Source organism: Onychomys torridus, chromosome 23, assembly GCF_903995425.1.
Source record: "Onychomys torridus chromosome 23, mOncTor1.1, whole genome shotgun sequence".
Lineage (NCBI taxonomy): Eukaryota > Metazoa > Chordata > Mammalia > Rodentia > Cricetidae > Onychomys > Onychomys torridus.
This window is the reverse complement of record NC_050465.1, coordinates 62,356,772-62,375,029: the sequence shown is the minus strand read 5'-3', so window position 1 is coordinate 62,375,029 and position 18,258 is coordinate 62,356,772. Positions and strand designations below refer to the sequence as shown.

Below are 18,258 nucleotides of genomic sequence, written 5' to 3'. Positions count from 1 at the left end.
CTCTGAGAGAACATTCTTCTGTTGTGGAGACCCCGTGATCCTTCTGGCTCGGATTCCTGAGTAGCTGCGATTCTAGATACACACCGATGAGCCAAGCTGAAGTAAGCAGCTTAAGGCACACAGAGACACCAATGCTGTTCAGTCCCGAGGTCTGCTCCCAAGCCTTACCAGGACCGTATGCATTCCAGTGTAGAGTCTGCTGAGACACACCAATGTGGAGAACACCACAGCCATTGTCAGGCCCAAAGCAAAAGGGTACTGCAGAAGAGGAAGAAAATAAGGATATTAGATCATATTCAGATGAATGCCCCCCCTCCTGTGTGTGTGTGTGTGTGTGTGTGTGTGTGTGTTATTTTATTAGAGATTAGATTTAGAGCTAAGTAGACATTCTATCACTAGCCCCCTTTCTATTTGATTTTTTGCCATGAGGCAGTCACTAAGTAACTGGTGGCTGTGCTTGAACTTGGGATTTTCTCATCTGGCCCTCCTGAGCAGCCAAGACTCAGGTTAGACTTAGTTGACTTGATGTCACAGCTGGGAATGGGACTCATTGTACATGTTTGCGAGTTTGAATCTTATCTTCCTTAACCTAGCAATCTAATCATCTGAAAACATTTTCAAATCAGGCCAGGTAAGGAGAAAATGCCTAGCAATACAGTTCTGGGGGAAAGCTTCCCAACATATAAACATGTAAGTAATATACAGAATAACTGGGGCTGGCAGTTTGAGTGTAATGGATAACTTTTTTTTTAACCATTTAAAAAATATTTATTGAATCTGGTTACCACCTACATCCTGATGACCTACCCTTATGGCCACATAGAATGCTCCTTATACTTCAGGCTTCCTAAGGAAGGCAGCCTGCTGCATGACAAAGGACTTCTTCAGGGAACACAGAGAGTAGGACCCACAGGGAGAGGTTCACCTCGGACACATTTATTGATGCTGCATTGTAAATGGTACTTAGACAAGAATACAGTAGTTTTCCAGTTCCTCTCTAACAGGCTTGCTGAGGTTTGGCAGAAATAAGTCATCTTGAGTGGAGTCAGGGAGTGGGTGTAGACAGCCTGGGCAGGTGCAGGCTGGAGCCTTTCAAAGGTTTCCTTCTTTTATTGGCACTCCTGACCTTATGAACAATGAAGGTCATCAACCCCTTTCCCATCCAAATATCCCGGCAAACCTGAATATAGCAAGGTTTCCTGGAGACCCAGATAGTTTTGGAGACATCCTGGCAGGGCCAACGCCACCCACAACCAACTGGGGAAAGTCGCTAAACTTGTAGGCACCTCACAGAGTCTCTACCAGGTTGTTTTAAATCGGAACCTGATAAATAAACAGCTTGACTAGGAAGTAAGTTCATTATATGGTATAGGCTGTCATTATATAGCGTAAAGTCCCAACAAATAACTGCTCCTTCTGAGAAGCCCCAGGAACAACAGGCTGAAGAATGGACATACAGAAGTCACAGCATTTGTCTAGCATCTGCTGAATTTGGTGTCTGCAGGGGCAATAAGAGTAGCTGCCGGAGTCTGGCTAAGGCTGAGTCATGTGAGGAACACAGATACTGTTACAACCAGGACATCGACATACAATGTGCCTGCTTTGATTACTAACGGGTTGTTCCACAGTAATATGAACAGATACACCAACATCTGACAGAGCAGACATGGTACTGATCCACCCAGTCATTAGGTCTCCACATGACCCTAGGATGTAGGTTCCGAGTGAGGCATCATGTATAAATGGTGATGTCCGATATGATGGCCATGATGGTGAGTCATGGCCACAATGAACTTGACCTCAGGATGCTTTCCTGTCAGTCATGACATTTGGCCCTCACAATAGGAGCCAGAGAAATGTGCACAAAGTCACACAGCCAGTGACTCAGTCAGAATCAGAAGCCATTATTTTCTGTTCTTTCCTAGGTAATACTGAATCCAGTAACACTTGGTTGAAAATATCCTCTTTAATTTATATATATTTTGGAGACAAGATCTTAAGATCCTCCTGAAGTCTCCTCAGTTTCTCCTTAAAGATTTTTCATTGACTTAGTCTCAGATTTATATCAGAAAGTATTTAAAGTGAATACATTTATGCATTCGGATATTAGCTTCACTGCACAAATAAATAAGTCAATCCACATTTAGAGCTATTTGCAAGTAAATAAACCCAAGTAGCTAAGTGTATTTATCATGAATAGCTAAGCAGGAAAGAAATCATCCTTGAGGTCTTAGGGTGACTACCACATCATGTAAGCCAGAAAGAACATTGAATTGGATAGCTTTAAAGGGGCATTGGGAATTATAGGCAAGATGGCCTCGATGACCAGAGGCCATGTCAGAATGAACTTATGTTTGTACTTATGGAAACAAAGGGAACAGGAATATTTTGAAGTGAGGTTTTAAATGGTGATTGCTCTCTTCCTGAAGCCAGCTTCTCCTCATGGTGGGTTAGGATGGTGTTCAAGTTGGAAACCAGGAGTGTACTTTGGTTTCAACATTCACCAGGTCAATGTCTGGTCATTGTAGTCTTGGACTGTTTGATGTAAATTTTGGTGGTGTAGACTTTAGGAGGAGCACCCCAATGGATTGATCAGGCTTGCTGTTAAAGATGAAATCTCTCATCTGTCCTGTATCTCCCATCCATCAGGATGTGAAAACCCTCCACTGCCATACACACTCCTGCTATGATGATGGTCTGTCCTTGATGATCTTTGTCCTAAATGACAACATATTCACAGATCTCTCTGTGTACCGAGAACACTGTATACCGGGCTGGGCCTGGGCCTTCTGTGTCCTGCTGGGCAGTGAAGTATGCATGAAACCCAACTCAAAAGCCAGCATGAACTCAGACAGCTCTGGGGACCCCAGATACTTTTGGGTCCTGGCATGGCATTTGAACAGATCACCACACAGTGGTTACAGCTAGTTGGATGCATTCCTTATGAATGTCTTTGTTCCATCGAGGAAACAGATCTATGCCCTCGTGGTTGGGAAGATTAGAGCTGAGATCTGATCCAGTCCTGACCTCTTCCAACCACACCAGCTGAATGAAGAACCTTAGAATATGGAACAGCTGGGGATCTCTGGGGTACAGAGCAGGGTGAGTACTGTTACCATTTAGCTATAAGACCACCAGATTCGATGAGATCTAAAACTTCCAACAGCTAGTGAGTACAATTTATAAAATTAAACTCTAAGTTAAAGTGACATGTCTCCAACAACAGAAAAAAAAATCTTCCTCACAGCAGCAATCACATAACTTTGAAAAGGTCCTACTATAATTACCATCTGAGCGGATATTAAATGACTCTTCTAGTTTCAACCTTTATTAATCTCCTGTCATTTATATGGTTCTAAAAAAAAAAGGGCATCATTTCTAATAACTGGTCCCTAACCAGGGGCAGAGTCATCCTTGGAAGGTAATTTGGGGTACCCGACCCTCTTCTGCCCCAGGCCAGGAGAGTCTGGTGGAGGGATTTGGTGGGATCATCTCTGCCCTGGAGGATCATTTATGAGGATCGTAAACGCTTTGTGTCTGTTCAAGTCTGTCTGGGCAACAGTTCAAGTAAACAGTTCGTGGGGAGATGATGGCAGGCAGCTCACACTATGTTCCCCATTCTGGGGCCCATCCTCACTCAAAGGCATAATCTGATTTGGGTGCTAAATTAGACGGTCCCTTTATGAAGAAATGATCAACATCCCTGCAGCTTTCAGACTCCCTTCATTTTTACCTCGGAAAGCTTGCTGTCCCTCAAAGCAGCTCGAAGAGAAATTCTGAACTGCCGCCTCTTCTCTTCCCCATTCTGCAATCAGAGGCGCGTGCTGGAGGAGCAGGAATGGGCCCCACCTTACCTGGTACCTATCCATGGTAGAGATGAGGAGGGTGAAGGAAATAGCAGTGGCTGCCATGGCGTGGGTGGAGGGCATTCCGTATTCCGCAACCACTCTCTTTTCGAGTTTCACAACGGGAGGGGACGAGGGCCGGGGCCACTTCAGGATGTCCTTGGCCACCTGACCAATGTACATCACCAACTGTAAAACCAAAGGGCCGAGATCAATAAACCCAATGAGGATGACAACTATACCTCTAGACTGATCTGCTATCTGCCGTTCCCAGTCTGCTCCCTGGAGTCCCCTTCTCTCTGCCCCACACTCACTGGGGATGTTTTATAGGGCACCGCTGATCCCGACTGGGCTCTTGGTATATGTACAGCATGCACGGTATCAGCGTGTCAGCCCCTCAATCTTATACTTAACAAACACTTGAGTACCGTGTGTGTATGTCAGGTGCCACTGTCAGCCAAATGGTGAGTCTTAAGAATCCATGCTGTAGACTACTGTTTGAGGCTGCCCCCAGCCCAGGAGTTCTGAACCAAAGTGGCCCTCATACTCAAGTCAGACAATGATCATGTAACCTTTAAATGCCCTCACTGTAACTGTCTTCTAAACAATCAGACAGTTTTAAGATTGAACCACAAAAGTACAAAAGTAACTGTTCTTATAGAACATTTCACTAAGCATTTTTTGTTGTTGTTGTTTTTTGAGACAGGGTTTCTCTGTATAGCTTTGGTGCCTGACCTGGATTTCGCTCTGTAGACTAGGCTGGCCTTGAACTCACAGAGATCTGCCTGACTCTGCCTCCCCAGTGCTGGGATCAAAGGTGTGCACCACCACTGCCCTGCTGCATTTTTTTTTAAAGCTGTTGTCACTCCTGGTAGATGTAGGGAAGATGCCAGATAGGATTAAATGTTACTTATAAAGCTATAAAATAAATAGCATGGGCATTTGGAGACTGACAGCAATGAGAAGTCAACCTGGAATTTGTGCAAAGATTTCCCCCATGAGACCACTGAACGAAGAATTTCTTCTATCGTTTTCAATTTTGTTTTGTTTGGATATGTTTATTTTATGTATGTGAGTGTTTTGCTTGCATGTATATGTCTGTACTATGTGCTTGGTGATTGCAAAGCTCAGAAAAGGGCACGAGATTCCCTGGAACTAGAGTTGCTGACAGTTGTCAGCTGCCCTGTGGGTGCTGGGAACAGAACCGGGTCCTCTGCAGGAGCACCAGTGCACTGAACTGCTGAACCGTCCATCCACCTCCCATCTTTTGTTTTCTTTCTAAGTAGAAGCTAGAAACCAAGATTTGCTGTTCATGCTCTCTAAAATTGAATGAATGAGGCTGTTAACCACAGACTCTCTCTCTTTTTTTTTTTTTTTTTTTGGTCAAAGAGCTTTATATGGCCATCCCATGATCTTTGAAAGAGGAGACAAGAGCAGCATGGCTACCCAAGTCCAACCCTGCAACTCAACTCATGGTCTGAGGGTTGGTAGAGATTGTACCACTGAAAGTGGGCCCCTCTCTGCCCCTTTCCTTTCTTCTCTTCCTCCCTCCCTCCCCTTCAGACCTTTGTCAGTGTGGGAGCTCAGGACCTCTTTCGGGCAAAAGAGTCTCCTGCACAGGTCAGTGTGTCAATGGCTTTAGTCATGAACTTTCTCATTGTAACAATGGCGATAGTATCCATGTTAACATGGCTTCATTTAGCTTCTGGTGGGTGGGGTCATCTTGCTTTGGAATGGAAATCTTATGAAGGACTATTTCAAAATTATTTGGATTAGCCAACTGATTGCCAGGAATTTCCACATTCTGGGGCTTTCTTTCCACATTTCAAGTGGCAGGTTAATCTGGAGCTGTATCCCCACAGGAGGCACTGTGCCTGGGTTAGAACTCAGCAGGGGCCATGGTGCGCAGCAGGCCAAATCCCCAGGCTGTAAAGCCTCAGGGGCAGTCCCTCTGAATCCCATCACTGTGATTTCCAAGGACTTTGAAACGCAGCCTCTTACCCATCCCTTATTACCAGACCGACTCTCCTGGAGACCCACGCTTTTCATGTCCCCCTCCCTCCTGGGAACCTACAAAACTACATCCAGCTATTATCTAGGGAGGTGGCAAATACTATCGACTACTAAAAATTTCTCTGAGGCTGCCTAAATATACTCCAACTCTGCCCCTTCCTCACCAGCGTAAACAAAACATCACAGACATAAATGACAGGCTAGCTCACTCAAAATAACTGAAAAGGCTCACAGACTGGAAGCCTTAAAATCATAATATCAAGAGAGATTGGGTAACCCTCACTTGGACCAAACTTAATTTTCTTGAAGCTTACAAGTCCCTATGACTTTATTTCTATTTTCCTTTCTATGCTCAAAGGATGTTTGGAATTAGGACAATTGTTCACTTCACTTAAAAAACAATGCCACACCTACACATTATTTCCAACTTAAAAAAAATCTGAATAAAAATGGCTACAGAAAGAGCTCTCTTTAAACAAGAGAAAACAGACCTATGATCTTCAAGACACACATAAAGGGCTGTCTCACAGGGTAGAGCTCTGTCCCTGCAACTGCTACTTAGGATAATCTGGTGTCAGCTTGGCCTTGAGCAGGAAAAGGGCTGCCTACAGTCTCACCAAACATTCAACAGACACACACAAACAAAAACTCCTTTAACAAAAAGTTATCCACAGAGCTCCGAGGGTGCACCCTCTAGGTGGAGTCCTGTTGGGAGCTGATAGAACCGTAGGCTGTGGGGCCTAGTAAGAGGAAGTTAGGTCCTTCCATTGTGTTTTCCCCTTTCTCTTTGCTTCCTGGTTGTGGGGCAAGCAGCTTCTTCCACCAGCACATGCTGCCTCACCCACCATAAAGCCAAAAAGACAGGGTTTATAGATTTCAGACTTTCAAAACTGCAAGTCAGAATGAATATCCCTCTGTATAAATGGCTTACCTCAGGTATTTTTGTTGCAGTAGCACAAAGCTAATCTTGACAGTACATGCAGAAAGATGCTTGGGTCCAAAGACCCAAGGCCTGAGTATTAAGGAAAATGGCTTAATCCAGATGAGTGCTGTGAATATCACTCTGGGTGCTGGGAATGTGCTGCTCTGATTTGGTTGATAAATAAAACGCTGATTGGCCAGTAGCCAGGCAGGAAGTATAGTATAAGCAGGGATAAGCAGAGAAGAGAATTTTGGGAACAGGAAAGCTGAGTCAGGAGTTGCCAGTCAATCACAGAGAAAGCAAGATGTAAAGGCAGAACTGAAAAAAGGTACCAAACCACATGGCTAAACATAAATAAAAATTATGGGCCAGGCGGTGGTGGCGTATGCCTGTAATTCCAGCACTCAGGAGGCAGAGGCAGGTGTATCTCTATGAGTTTGAGGCCAGCCTGGTCTACAGAGCTAGTCCAGGACAGGTTCCAAAGCTACAGAGAAACCCTGTCTTGAAAAACCAAAATAAATAAATAAATAAACAAATAAACAAATAAATAAATAAATAAGTAAGTAAGTAAGTAAGTAAATAAGTAAATAAGTAAGTAAGTAAGTAAGTAAGTAAATAAATAAATAAGTAAGTAAGTAAGTAAGTAAGTAAATAAGTAAATAAATAAATAAGGATTAGTTTAAATGTAAGAGCTAGTCAGTTGTAGGCCTAAGCAAATGGCCAAACAGTTCTAATTAATATAAGCTTCTGAGTGATTATTTTATAAATGGCTGTGGGGTCTGTGGGGCTGGACAGGACTGGAAAAACTTCAGCCACAGATGAGTGAAGGGAAAGAGGTGTCTAGGTTACAAGGACAGGATGAGCAAAGGCTTGGCACAAGAGACAGGGGGGAGTGTAGTGGGAGTTGCTAAGAGGCCAGAACTACCGGGTTGAACAAATGAGGCGTACCAGAACACACCCACTTAGAATGGTTAAGACAAATGGAACCAAGCACATCAGTCTGTGGCAGGGATAAAGCATGCTGGAGCTCTTCTTAGACACTGAGAAAACCCAAATGCACAGCCACTCTGGAAAAGTCTGGCAGTTTCTAAAGACATTAGGTATACTTTCATCACGTGATCCAGCCACACCACCCTAGACAAATGAGACCTTACGCCACACAAAGGTTTGCATATGAATGTTCATTGCATGTATTTTTGAATCATAGTCCCAAGCTGGAAAGAGCTCACCAGAAGGTGAGTAAAATGTGGTGTCATCATACAATTGAATGCTACCAAGAGAAAACAAAAACCTGAGCTGTTGATGTATATTTACAGGAGAGGAGAAGCTCAGAGCAATGCCGCAGAAAGTATTGATAGATGGAGCAAGCGGCACTTGGCTGAATGCTTCTATTTATATATAAAAATGTGACCCAACCTCTGTGTCTAACAGATACCTTTATATCAAGGGTATGGCTAGAGTGGGGGATCTCAGGAATGGTTGGAGGGAGAGCAATTAAGACAATATTGCAGGATCGAGGTGGAGCGACACCAGTGCAATGCAGGCCAGCAGGGAGGAGAGATTTGGAAAATGCTTTGTGTGGCTTTTTCGTTTTAATCTGTCACAACATTAAATAGGTTTATAGCTGTCAGGAGAGCAACTAGGGAGGGGTCACGGTAGTAAGACGGGAGAAAGAAGGGGAAGGGGTATGACCCTAGAGCCTACCGGGGTGTGGACGTGCTTTTCGGGATGAGAAGGATTAGCTACCAGTTCTTGGCATCAGTGGATGCTAGTGATCATAGGTTAGCTGTGATTGTGGGTACCACTAACATGGCGAGGGGAGAAGGCTGAGGATGCTAACTGCTTCCTGATAAACAGGACCATACTACTTGGTGAAAACTGGTCTTAGGTGACCCTCGTGTTTCCACCAGGTAAAAAGTCTATTGCAGCACTCTAGTCTGAAGCCTCCGCTGGACAAATAAATACAAAATATATTTCAAAACGCAATTTGACCATGCACTAGCATTTCCAAGGCTGCTCCTGTGGGTAGGAACTGGAGGAAGGTTGGGCCCTGGCTTATTTGAGCTTTATCGGGGTTTCTCACTGTTGGGGTAAATGCTGCTCATTGGATTTGTGGCTTCTGCATGACACTCTGTGCCCCAGAAATGGTACCTGATATACTCGGGATACCCCAAAAAGAAGTCTAGATACAAAGGCTCATCCACTCTATGAAGTATTCTCCTGTAGTCATGCCCAAGAAATGGAGTTTAAAGTAACTCACAGCATACTAAGCTTAGAAGAACACATGTGTGGGAGGCCATGTTACCCAATAAATCCACACCATGTAGTTAGAACCTAAAAGATGTTAGTATGTTGTTTAGATGGCTAGATCTAAGAGACGAATACACTGTATGATTCTATTTATATAAATGTCCAGATCAGATTGGGCATGGAGGCCAGATGTCTGAAATCAGAAGTCAGCTGATCCATGCTCACACTGAGGCTCTTGGGCAGAGTTCTTTCTTTGCCTCTTCCAGTTTCTGGTGGCTGTGAGCACTTCTTGATGACAGTCCCTGTCTCTGGAATAACATGGCTTCCTCCTCTTCTATCTATGTCAACCTGCCTTTTCCTTCTGCCCATCTGTTGACATCTGTTAGACTGGCCCAACTGGAGGATCTAAGATGAACATCCCAAGATCCTCCACTTATGTCCACCAGAACCCTCTTACCTAAAGATAATACTCACATGTTCCAGGGTTTAGGATTTGGACATGTGTTTTGAGAGACCACCATACAACCCACTATATTCAGAAAGCAGTTGGTGAATTACTAAGAAAAAGGCACTGTAGTGGTTTGGGAAGTAGCATGCAGAACAATATAGACAAGGTCTTTTTTATTTTTTTCACAGAGCAAGTGAACTCATCTGGCCAAAAGGATGCTTGGCTTCACTGCATTTTATTGGATTAATACAAAGCACTATGCTTTATAAAAATTAGAGTGTAGGGGCTCTGGCTCCATGGAAGAGAGTTTGCCTGTCATGTTCCATGGGTTTGGTTCCCAGCACTGAAAAAAACAAATGGAGGTGGTGTATTTGACAGCATTGAGGGGAAAAACAGTTTGAGTCTGAGACTTCAAATGTTCAGCATCATATGTCATTGATTTACATTATATTAGAAGTGAGGCACAGCTTTGTACATATTAGAGTGGCCAAAGTCCAAAAACCTGACAATACCACATGCTGGCAAGGATGCAGTGTGAAGGAAACACTCATTCTTCACTGGTGGGAGAGCAAAATAGTAAGAGCACTTTGGAGGACAACTGGGAACTTCGTATTTACAAAGTTAACATGTAAGTTTGGAACCATACTTGGCATTTATCCAAATGAGTAGGAAAATTTATAAATATACATATATGTATGTGTGTGTGTGTGTGTGTATGTGTGTATATGTGTGTATATAAACTTTACACATGGGTGTTTATAGACGCTCTATTCATAATGACCAAAACTTAGGAACAAATGAGATATTTTTAGTAGAATATACATGTAAATATGTATGGTGTATATACATACATCCATACATTGTGGTACATTCCAAGACTGGAATATTTTTCAGCACTCGAGAGAAATGAGTGATCCAGCCCCCAAAGGCATGGAACAACCTTAGATCCATATTACTAAGTAAAAGAAGCTCATCTAAGAAGGCTACACATGTGGTTCTAACTATATTACATTCAGGGAAAAGCCAAACTGTGAAGACTGTGGGGGTAGAGAGACAGAAAGACAAGCGGAGAGCAGAGTCTGTTTATGGCGGCCAGACTGTTCTGTTTGATACTCTGATGATAAATATGTGTCATTGTTGATAGGTCACAACCCAAGGAATATAAACCACCAAGAGTGGAGCTTAATGTCAACTATTAACTTTGGGTGACCAGCACGTGTCACTGTGGGGTCACTAGTTACAGGAAAGGCATCACTTTGGTGGGGGATGCTCTCAGTAGGAGCAGAGAGCATAGGACAACTCTACTTTTTGCCCAGTTTTATTGTCAACTTAAAACAGACCTAAAACATTAAAGTCAATTTAAAATCAGGAGACAACCATTTCTTCATTTATTTCTCAGTTAAAGATTAACCTAACAGTGCTCCCCATGAGGAAAGAACTTCTCTCTGTGCTGTTGAAGGCCCTCCTACCTAAAGGGATCCAATTAACCGCCACCATCCATCTTGCTCCTTTTGGATAAGGCCCTAAAGGCCTGGCCATAAAGGCAAAAATCCAGGAGGAGGCAACTTGGGGTAATTTCCGCTCAGTAATAGCTTCAGCAAACCAGCTAGGTCACACTTCATGCTGCTTTGAGATGGTCAGGGGTTTGGTAGGGTTTGATGACAGGTATTAACTTTTTTTCTTTCCTTTTCTATTTATTTTTTCTTGCTTTCTTACTATCTCTTTTGGGGTATGTAGTATATGCATTAGTGTGCACATGGGTGGGGGATGTGTGCACATGGGTGGGGGCATGTGGAGGCCCAAGGTCAATGTCAGATATCTTCCTCAGTTGCTCTTTATTTTTTTGAAGCAGGATTACTCACTGAATTTGGAGCTCACATTTTTCCCTGCACTGGCTGGCTATCTACCCTCCAGACCTGGGACCTTCCTGCATCTTCCCAGACCCAGTACTGGGGCTAGAGGCATGCACCACACTCAACATGTATGTGGGTGCTGAGGACTGAGCTCAGGTCCCCATACAAGTGTGGTAAGCACTGTGATCAGGTTGTCCTCTGCTCTCAGGTACTCCATATTGGAGAGAAGACCAGCTTTTCAGGCTGTCCCTTGCCCTGAGGGACTCCAATTTCCAGCTTTCGATTTCAGTTTTAGGGTAGATGATGACTGTGTGCCTGGATACACCAGCAAACAACACCATCTGGCTGGCACCAACCACGTGGCACAGATTGGTAAATGACTCTTTCCTGGGGAGGCAGCTGGGAGGGGCACATGGGCACATTAAAATCATGTCACAGAAACCTTGTCCAAGAACTTATTGGACACACAAGACCCATTAACATCCACCCCTATGATGGTAACAACATTACCGACCTGTCAGTGACACCAAGGACCAATAGGTAAAGGACTCCCAACATTGCCAAGGACCACAGCTCAGCTTGGTTGCTGGTCTACTCAACTGCTGTTCCGCCCAGCCTCACGCTTGCCTGCCTGGACCTGCCATCCATCAGTCTGCTCACTCTGCCTTTGGGACTGGGTCCTTCCGTTTGCCACACAGACAGCCTCCATTCTGCATTCTTACTCTCCATCTGGACTCCGCGGCAGTTGGACATAGAGGCAGCTGCTCTCCTGGTGGCTGATAAAGTGTCTTTCTCTTCTCAATACAAGCTCCACCTACATTTCTATCAAATTACTTCTGGAAACTCCTGAAGCTCTGTTACGTTCTGGAACTTAGACATGCTCACGTGGGTGCGTGCGTGCGTGCGTGCGTGCGTGCGTGTGTGTGTGTGTGTGTGTGTGTGTGTGTATGTGTGTTTACTGTGTGATGTCATGTGAGAGTTAATATTAGTAACTAATATTGGAATAAAGGAACCTGTGTGTTCACTTGGCTGGATTACCAAGGAAAGTGGGATTATCAGGCCAATTGCTACCTTTAAACTACTGGCATTATGGAAAGACACAAATGTGTTCATCTGTTTTCCTAGGATAGCACACTCATGACCATCAACACACTGACCCCTCTCTTAACCCATAACCTCTCTCACCAGCCCTTAACCTATTTTGGTTACTTCACTCTGCCTGCAAAATGAATGACGCACACAGGTGGACAGACGTGGTTCTCAGATCAATGGCAGCCCACTGGACCAACTCTCTCAGTGTGAACCTCATCCTCACGCCATAAAAGAACGCCCAACACACACCTGTCCTAGGAGGTTGGACTTACAAGGAGCTGGGAGAGAAGCTGACTCCCTTCCTCCTAGTGTGCCAGCCTTCTCTTTATTACCACCCAAAATGATAGTTCGCCTGCGTCTGTGTCTAACGCATCCTCACTTAGCGTGGCTGTACTTTTCACCGTCGTGTAAATGAAGGAGAAACTGTTTAGGAAAGAGGGGATTCCTGAAACTACTTTGTTATGAGTAAAGCAGCTATAGGAGTTCTGAAAGCAGAGCTATATTGCCTACCTGGACCTGCCACCCATCTTTCCTGGCCATCCCAGCCTGACTTCCCATAGAGTACTCCCAGCCACACACACACACACACACACACACACACACACACACACACACACACGCACATGCACATGCACACCTTGACCAACCCTAACATCTTTCTTCTTTCTGGCTACACCTGGTGCCTCCTTTACCACAGGGCATCATATCCAAGAGGTTATCATGGTTAAATGCCAGGGCAGACAGGTGTGCTCACGTCAAGACTTTGTCATAATCATTCACCAACTGTTGGAGACCAAAGAACAGGAAAAGTTAACCTAGAAGCATAGCTTTTCCATCAGTTTACACCCATTCTGTTTCTCAGTGGGTCTGTGTGTATGTGTGTGTGTGTGTGTGTGTGTGTGTGTGTGTGTGTGTGTGCATGTAAATGTGTATATGTACATGTAGAGGCCAGCTATCAATGGCTCCTCTATCCCACTTCTTTTTGTGGGGTTGGGGGTGTCAGATGAAGTCTCTTACAGAGCCTTGGCTGTCTAGGAACGCACTGTGTAGACCAGGTTGGCCTCAAACTCACAAAGATCTGCCTGCATCTACTTCCTGAGTACTGAGATTGAAGGTGTGCACCACCACACAGGGCTCCATTCCATTTCTTCCTCTCCTTCTTCTTCCCTTCTCCTTTTTCTCCTTTTCCTCCCCCTCCTCCTCCTCTTCCTTCTCCTCCTTCTTCTTTTTGGTTTTTTGAGACACAGTTTTTCTGGTTGTCCTGGAACTCACTCTGTAGACCAGGTTAGCCTCAAACCCACAGAGATCTGCTGACCTCTGCATCCCTGAGAGCTGTGAATAAAGGCGTGTGCCACCATCACCCAGCCCATTCCATTTCTTAATACATCCCAATCGGTCTCCTTCTCCTCAGATTACTGACATAGGCCATGATCAGGGACCAGTCCACTCCTAGGCTTCTGACCAAGAGAACAATAACACAGAAATTTATACAGATGTTTGCGCTGTCTGTTGTTTCAAAGCCGTCTCACTAATGTGCAATGTCCACAGTGATCAGAAAGAGAGACAGAGGCTAACCCTTTCTTAGAGCTGGGGGTGGAGGCACCAGGGGGTGGATTCTTCTGGAACTGATGAAAATGTTTCAGAGATAAATAATGCTGAGTGGTCACACTGCTTCATAAATACACTGAACCACACAGTTTAATGGGTAACGATCATATATATTCATTGTATACGTGATGGGTTCCATTAAGACTTCTTCATTGAAGTAGATCATATGCTCTGATCATCAAGGAGATATTATAATAATAAATAAAGGTGATTTATATTATATTATATTATATTATATTATATTATATTATATTATATTATATTATATATTTACAGGTGAGAGAGAGAGAAGGGGGGTATGGGAGACAGTTCTGTGTGTTATGCAAACCTGAAAATCTGAGTTTGATCCTGAAACCCACATAAAGAGACAGACATGGTGCTACATATTTCTAGTCCTAGCAGCCCTACAGGGAGATGGGAGGTGCAGACAGAACTGGCTGGAAGCTCACAGGCACTATCTTAGAGGACAGTGTGTAGAATAAATAAGAGTGAACCTTTCTCCGCAAGATGGATGGCAAGATGGACAGAGAGATGGACGGCAAGATGGACAGAGAGAATCGACTCCTGAAAGCTGTCTTCTGTCTTCTATGTGCAAAGTATGACATGTGTGTGCCACACCTGCACGTGCACACAGACACATAATAATACAGGAAGAAAGAAACCAGAGCTCAGAATGGGCCTCTTCTACATGTCCTTGAATGCCCCCCTTGTTCCCAAACTGACAATGTTGCTCTTGACAATGCCTGCGAATCCTGATGTCACTAAATGCAGCTATTAGGATTATGAATATTCATTTCCTCATCCCATTTGGCTCCTCCGCTGACCCCTAGTTCCACAGAGCACCCAGACCACATGGAATCCACCCACTGAGAAATCATCTCCTCAGGATCACGGGTGTGGAAGTTTCTTTATGATCATGTTGCAGTCATGGAGTCTACAAGTCCACAACTTCCCAGGCTTCCTTAGCTGGTGGTCCTGTTGGCTTGGAGTTCGGTTTTGTTTTGTTTATTTGTATCCCTCCTGGAATACACCCTGCTCTGTAGCCTCTCATTTTGCTTTAGGGAATGAATTAAAAGCAGTTATTTGGAACATTCTAGAGGCCTACCATCCACTAGGAAAAGTTTTCAAATGGTGAATGTCCGTTCAGACTTCTGGACTTAATTTTATTAATAACAATAATTAAAAAATAAACAGAGCCCTTTAACTGTGTATGTGATGGGGGTCTGTAGGGGTGTGTGAGTTTGTGTGTGGGAGTCAATGGAAGAAACAATTGTCATTTCAAACTAATAAAAACTATACTCAAGCCGGAGACATCAAAGTAAGAAAATGGAGCAAACACCTCACACCACAGGAGAAAACAGAAAGCCAGGCTTTACATACCTGAGTTCTACAGAAATACATAAAGCAGCAGGGCGGTGGTGGTGCACGCCTTTAATCCCAGCACTTGGGAGGCAAAGGCAGGAGGATCTCTGTGGGTTCAAGGCCAGTCTGGTCTGCAGAGTGAATTCCAGGACAGCCAAGACTACACAGAGAAACCCTGTCTCATTAAAAAAAAATACATATATACATATGTGTGTGTGTGTGTGTGTGTGTGTGTGTGTGTGTGTGTGTGTGTAGCCAAAGCACAAATGGGAGGTGAGGAAAAAGAAATAATTCAGCTATAATGCTTATTCTTCCCAATACTCCATTTGATCAAGTTCAGATCTTCAGATGAAGTTTTGAAGAGAAACACCACAGGTACAAAAATTAACAATGCAGAGATGTGGTGTGTACATCAGGAAAGTTACTTCAAGGCCCTCGACAGACAACAGCTTACTCTCATGTAGGGATGGCATGACTGTGATGTTCACATTACCTCTGTTTTATAGATGCAGAACCTGGCATGTAGACATGTCTTGCCAACAGTAGAACAGAGGAGCTGAACTTGACCTTTCAAACGCCACTGTCTTTTTACTACATCCCACCATCTAGCACCTGACAAACTCACTATACCTGTAAGTAAGATGGGAGCAAATTCGGTACCTGAAAACAGAGGTGGGTCCGTACACAGCCCAGGCTCTACCTTAATGCATTAGAACCATCTCAATCTCAGTGGAGGCCGTTAGGGGCTGAGTGATGAAGATGTTCACATTTGGTGAGAAAACTACCAAATACTTGTCCCATCAAGGAATGGTCCAGAAGGCTGGGACCAATGTTTTATTCCATGTTGGGTATACAGCACATCTAAAGCAACCCTCACCGAGATCTTCATCCTAGGAGTCACGCAACACATATGAAAGGAAAACTATACAGAAACACCTCTTTCAAATGAGTGAGCATCAAGCATCAGCAAACGCCTGAAAACTGTAAATATGCATGATAGGACACCGGCTAAACAAATTACGCACATTTAAACATAATTACAACTAAATGAGAAAACCAAGATGCAGTTGAGAATATATTTAGCTTCTATTTGCATATTTTAAAATGGATTTACATATAAATGTGTGTAGGCACAGGGGAAAACGGATGGAAAGTCCGATAGGGTTTAGATGGAGCTCTAGGGTGGCAAAGAGGCATGCTTTGCATGGTTTATCTTGAGGGCTATTAGAGACTTTCATGCATATAACAATGACCTGCCTTCCCTAAGCAGCCAAGTTCACCTCTGGTCATCAAGCAGCAAGAGCAGCATAATGACTTAGTTATCTTGTGTTGTCAAGTCTGGTGTGGCAAACTTTTAAGTGGCCTATGTACAGACCTCAGATGGCATCTTTCCTGTGGGCCTCCTACCAAGCTGGTTGAGGAGATTTTTCTCATGCGCTTCAAGTTGACTCTTTCCCAAGTCTTTCTGAAAGTGCAGTCATTCACAAAACTTCCTCCTAGAGTCTTTCCTGGTCATGTGACTCATGTTAATATTCCTTTAACATTGTTCTTTAAATGGGTGGAACATTTATGAAACCATGGTCTTATGTATGTGGTGTGTGTGTGTGTGTGTGTGTGTGTGTGTGTGTGTGTGTGCGCGCGCAAACATGTGCATGTGTGAGTTGCCCATGCACAAGCATGTAGAGGCCAGAGATCAATATCATGTGTCTTCTTCTATCTCAGTCTTTTGAGACACAACCTCTCACTAAACCTGAAACTTGCCCACAGCTCTGGGGATCCACCTTTACCCTCCAGTGTTGGGGTTATCAACACATGCCCCCATGCTTGGCTTTTAAATGGATGCTGTGGATCCAAGTTCAGATCCTCATACTTATTCAGCAAGCACTTACCTATTTAGCTAGCTCCCCAGCCCCCTGTGAGTTCATATATGAAACGTGATTAATCTAAGATGTATATATTTAAACTAAAAAAATAAAACATCTTGCAGATTAAGTATTTGGAAACCAAAATTGTGTTACTACAGTTATACAGTTACCTGTGACTAGAGGCAACTTATCTTTACATGTGACTGTATCTAATGTATGGATATTCTCTCTCAATCCCTACAACAAGCCAGGATATGAATGAATGAACAAAAGCCAGCAGGAAATATACATACATTCCATGTTAGCCAAATTTTTGTTTTCTGAAATCTGGTGCTCAGTAGATTTAGAGGATCTTTTAAATTTTTTGTTATTAAAACTCATGCCATTAGATGGGCAGTTGAGGGAAAAGGATTATGTCTGAGGCCAGCCTTACACATAACGAGACAGGGTTTCCAAAGCCAAACATTCATACTACTTGCTATGCGAAGTTCAGAATCCAAGTAGAACCCAATGGTACCCAGGGAAACTTCTGTTTCATTGCAAAGACTCAGAAAAGATTTGTCTCTAAGAAAATAATCATAAAAATAGATGCTTTCCCCATAACCCCTTTCAACACAAGTACAAACATCTGTAATCCTTCACAAAATAAGAAAATAACTCTGTAGGCTAAATTATTTGAGTTTTTGTAAGATGGCTCAAATTTGCTGGGGATGGGGAGAGAATTAGTAGGGGAAAAGCATGAATATCATCAAATGGGATTCCAGATCAGTATATCCCAGAACAAATAAGTCTAGCTTCCAAAATTGTCTAGTTTTGAATTATCTCAAGAAAAGAGGAGATGCAGCTGTATTTCCCTCTCTTGTCCTTTAACACAGGAAGCCCCCAGATGGAGGAGAGAGGTCCACTCAGTCTTGCTGACCCCATCAACCAAGAGCCTGACTTGAGGCTACAGTCATTGACTTAGAGCCCTAGTATTCTGGCCAACCACCAACTGTCCTTG

General features: G+C 43.7%; 1 protein-coding gene across 1 annotated transcript in view; it reads right to left on the bottom strand.

The window, feature by feature from the left end:
* Sgpp2 (sphingosine-1-phosphate phosphatase 2) overlaps positions 1-18,258 on the bottom strand; it is a 115,252-nt gene that overhangs the window by 27,132 nt on the left and 69,862 nt on the right. The window contains exons 3-4 of the mRNA XM_036173673.1: positions 3,855-4,034; positions 169-258 (exon numbers count right to left, since the gene is read on the bottom strand). Coding sequence (XP_036029566.1) covers positions 169-258; positions 3,855-4,034 — 270 coding nt within the window. The remainder of the gene's footprint in view (positions 1-168; positions 259-3,854; positions 4,035-18,258) is intronic.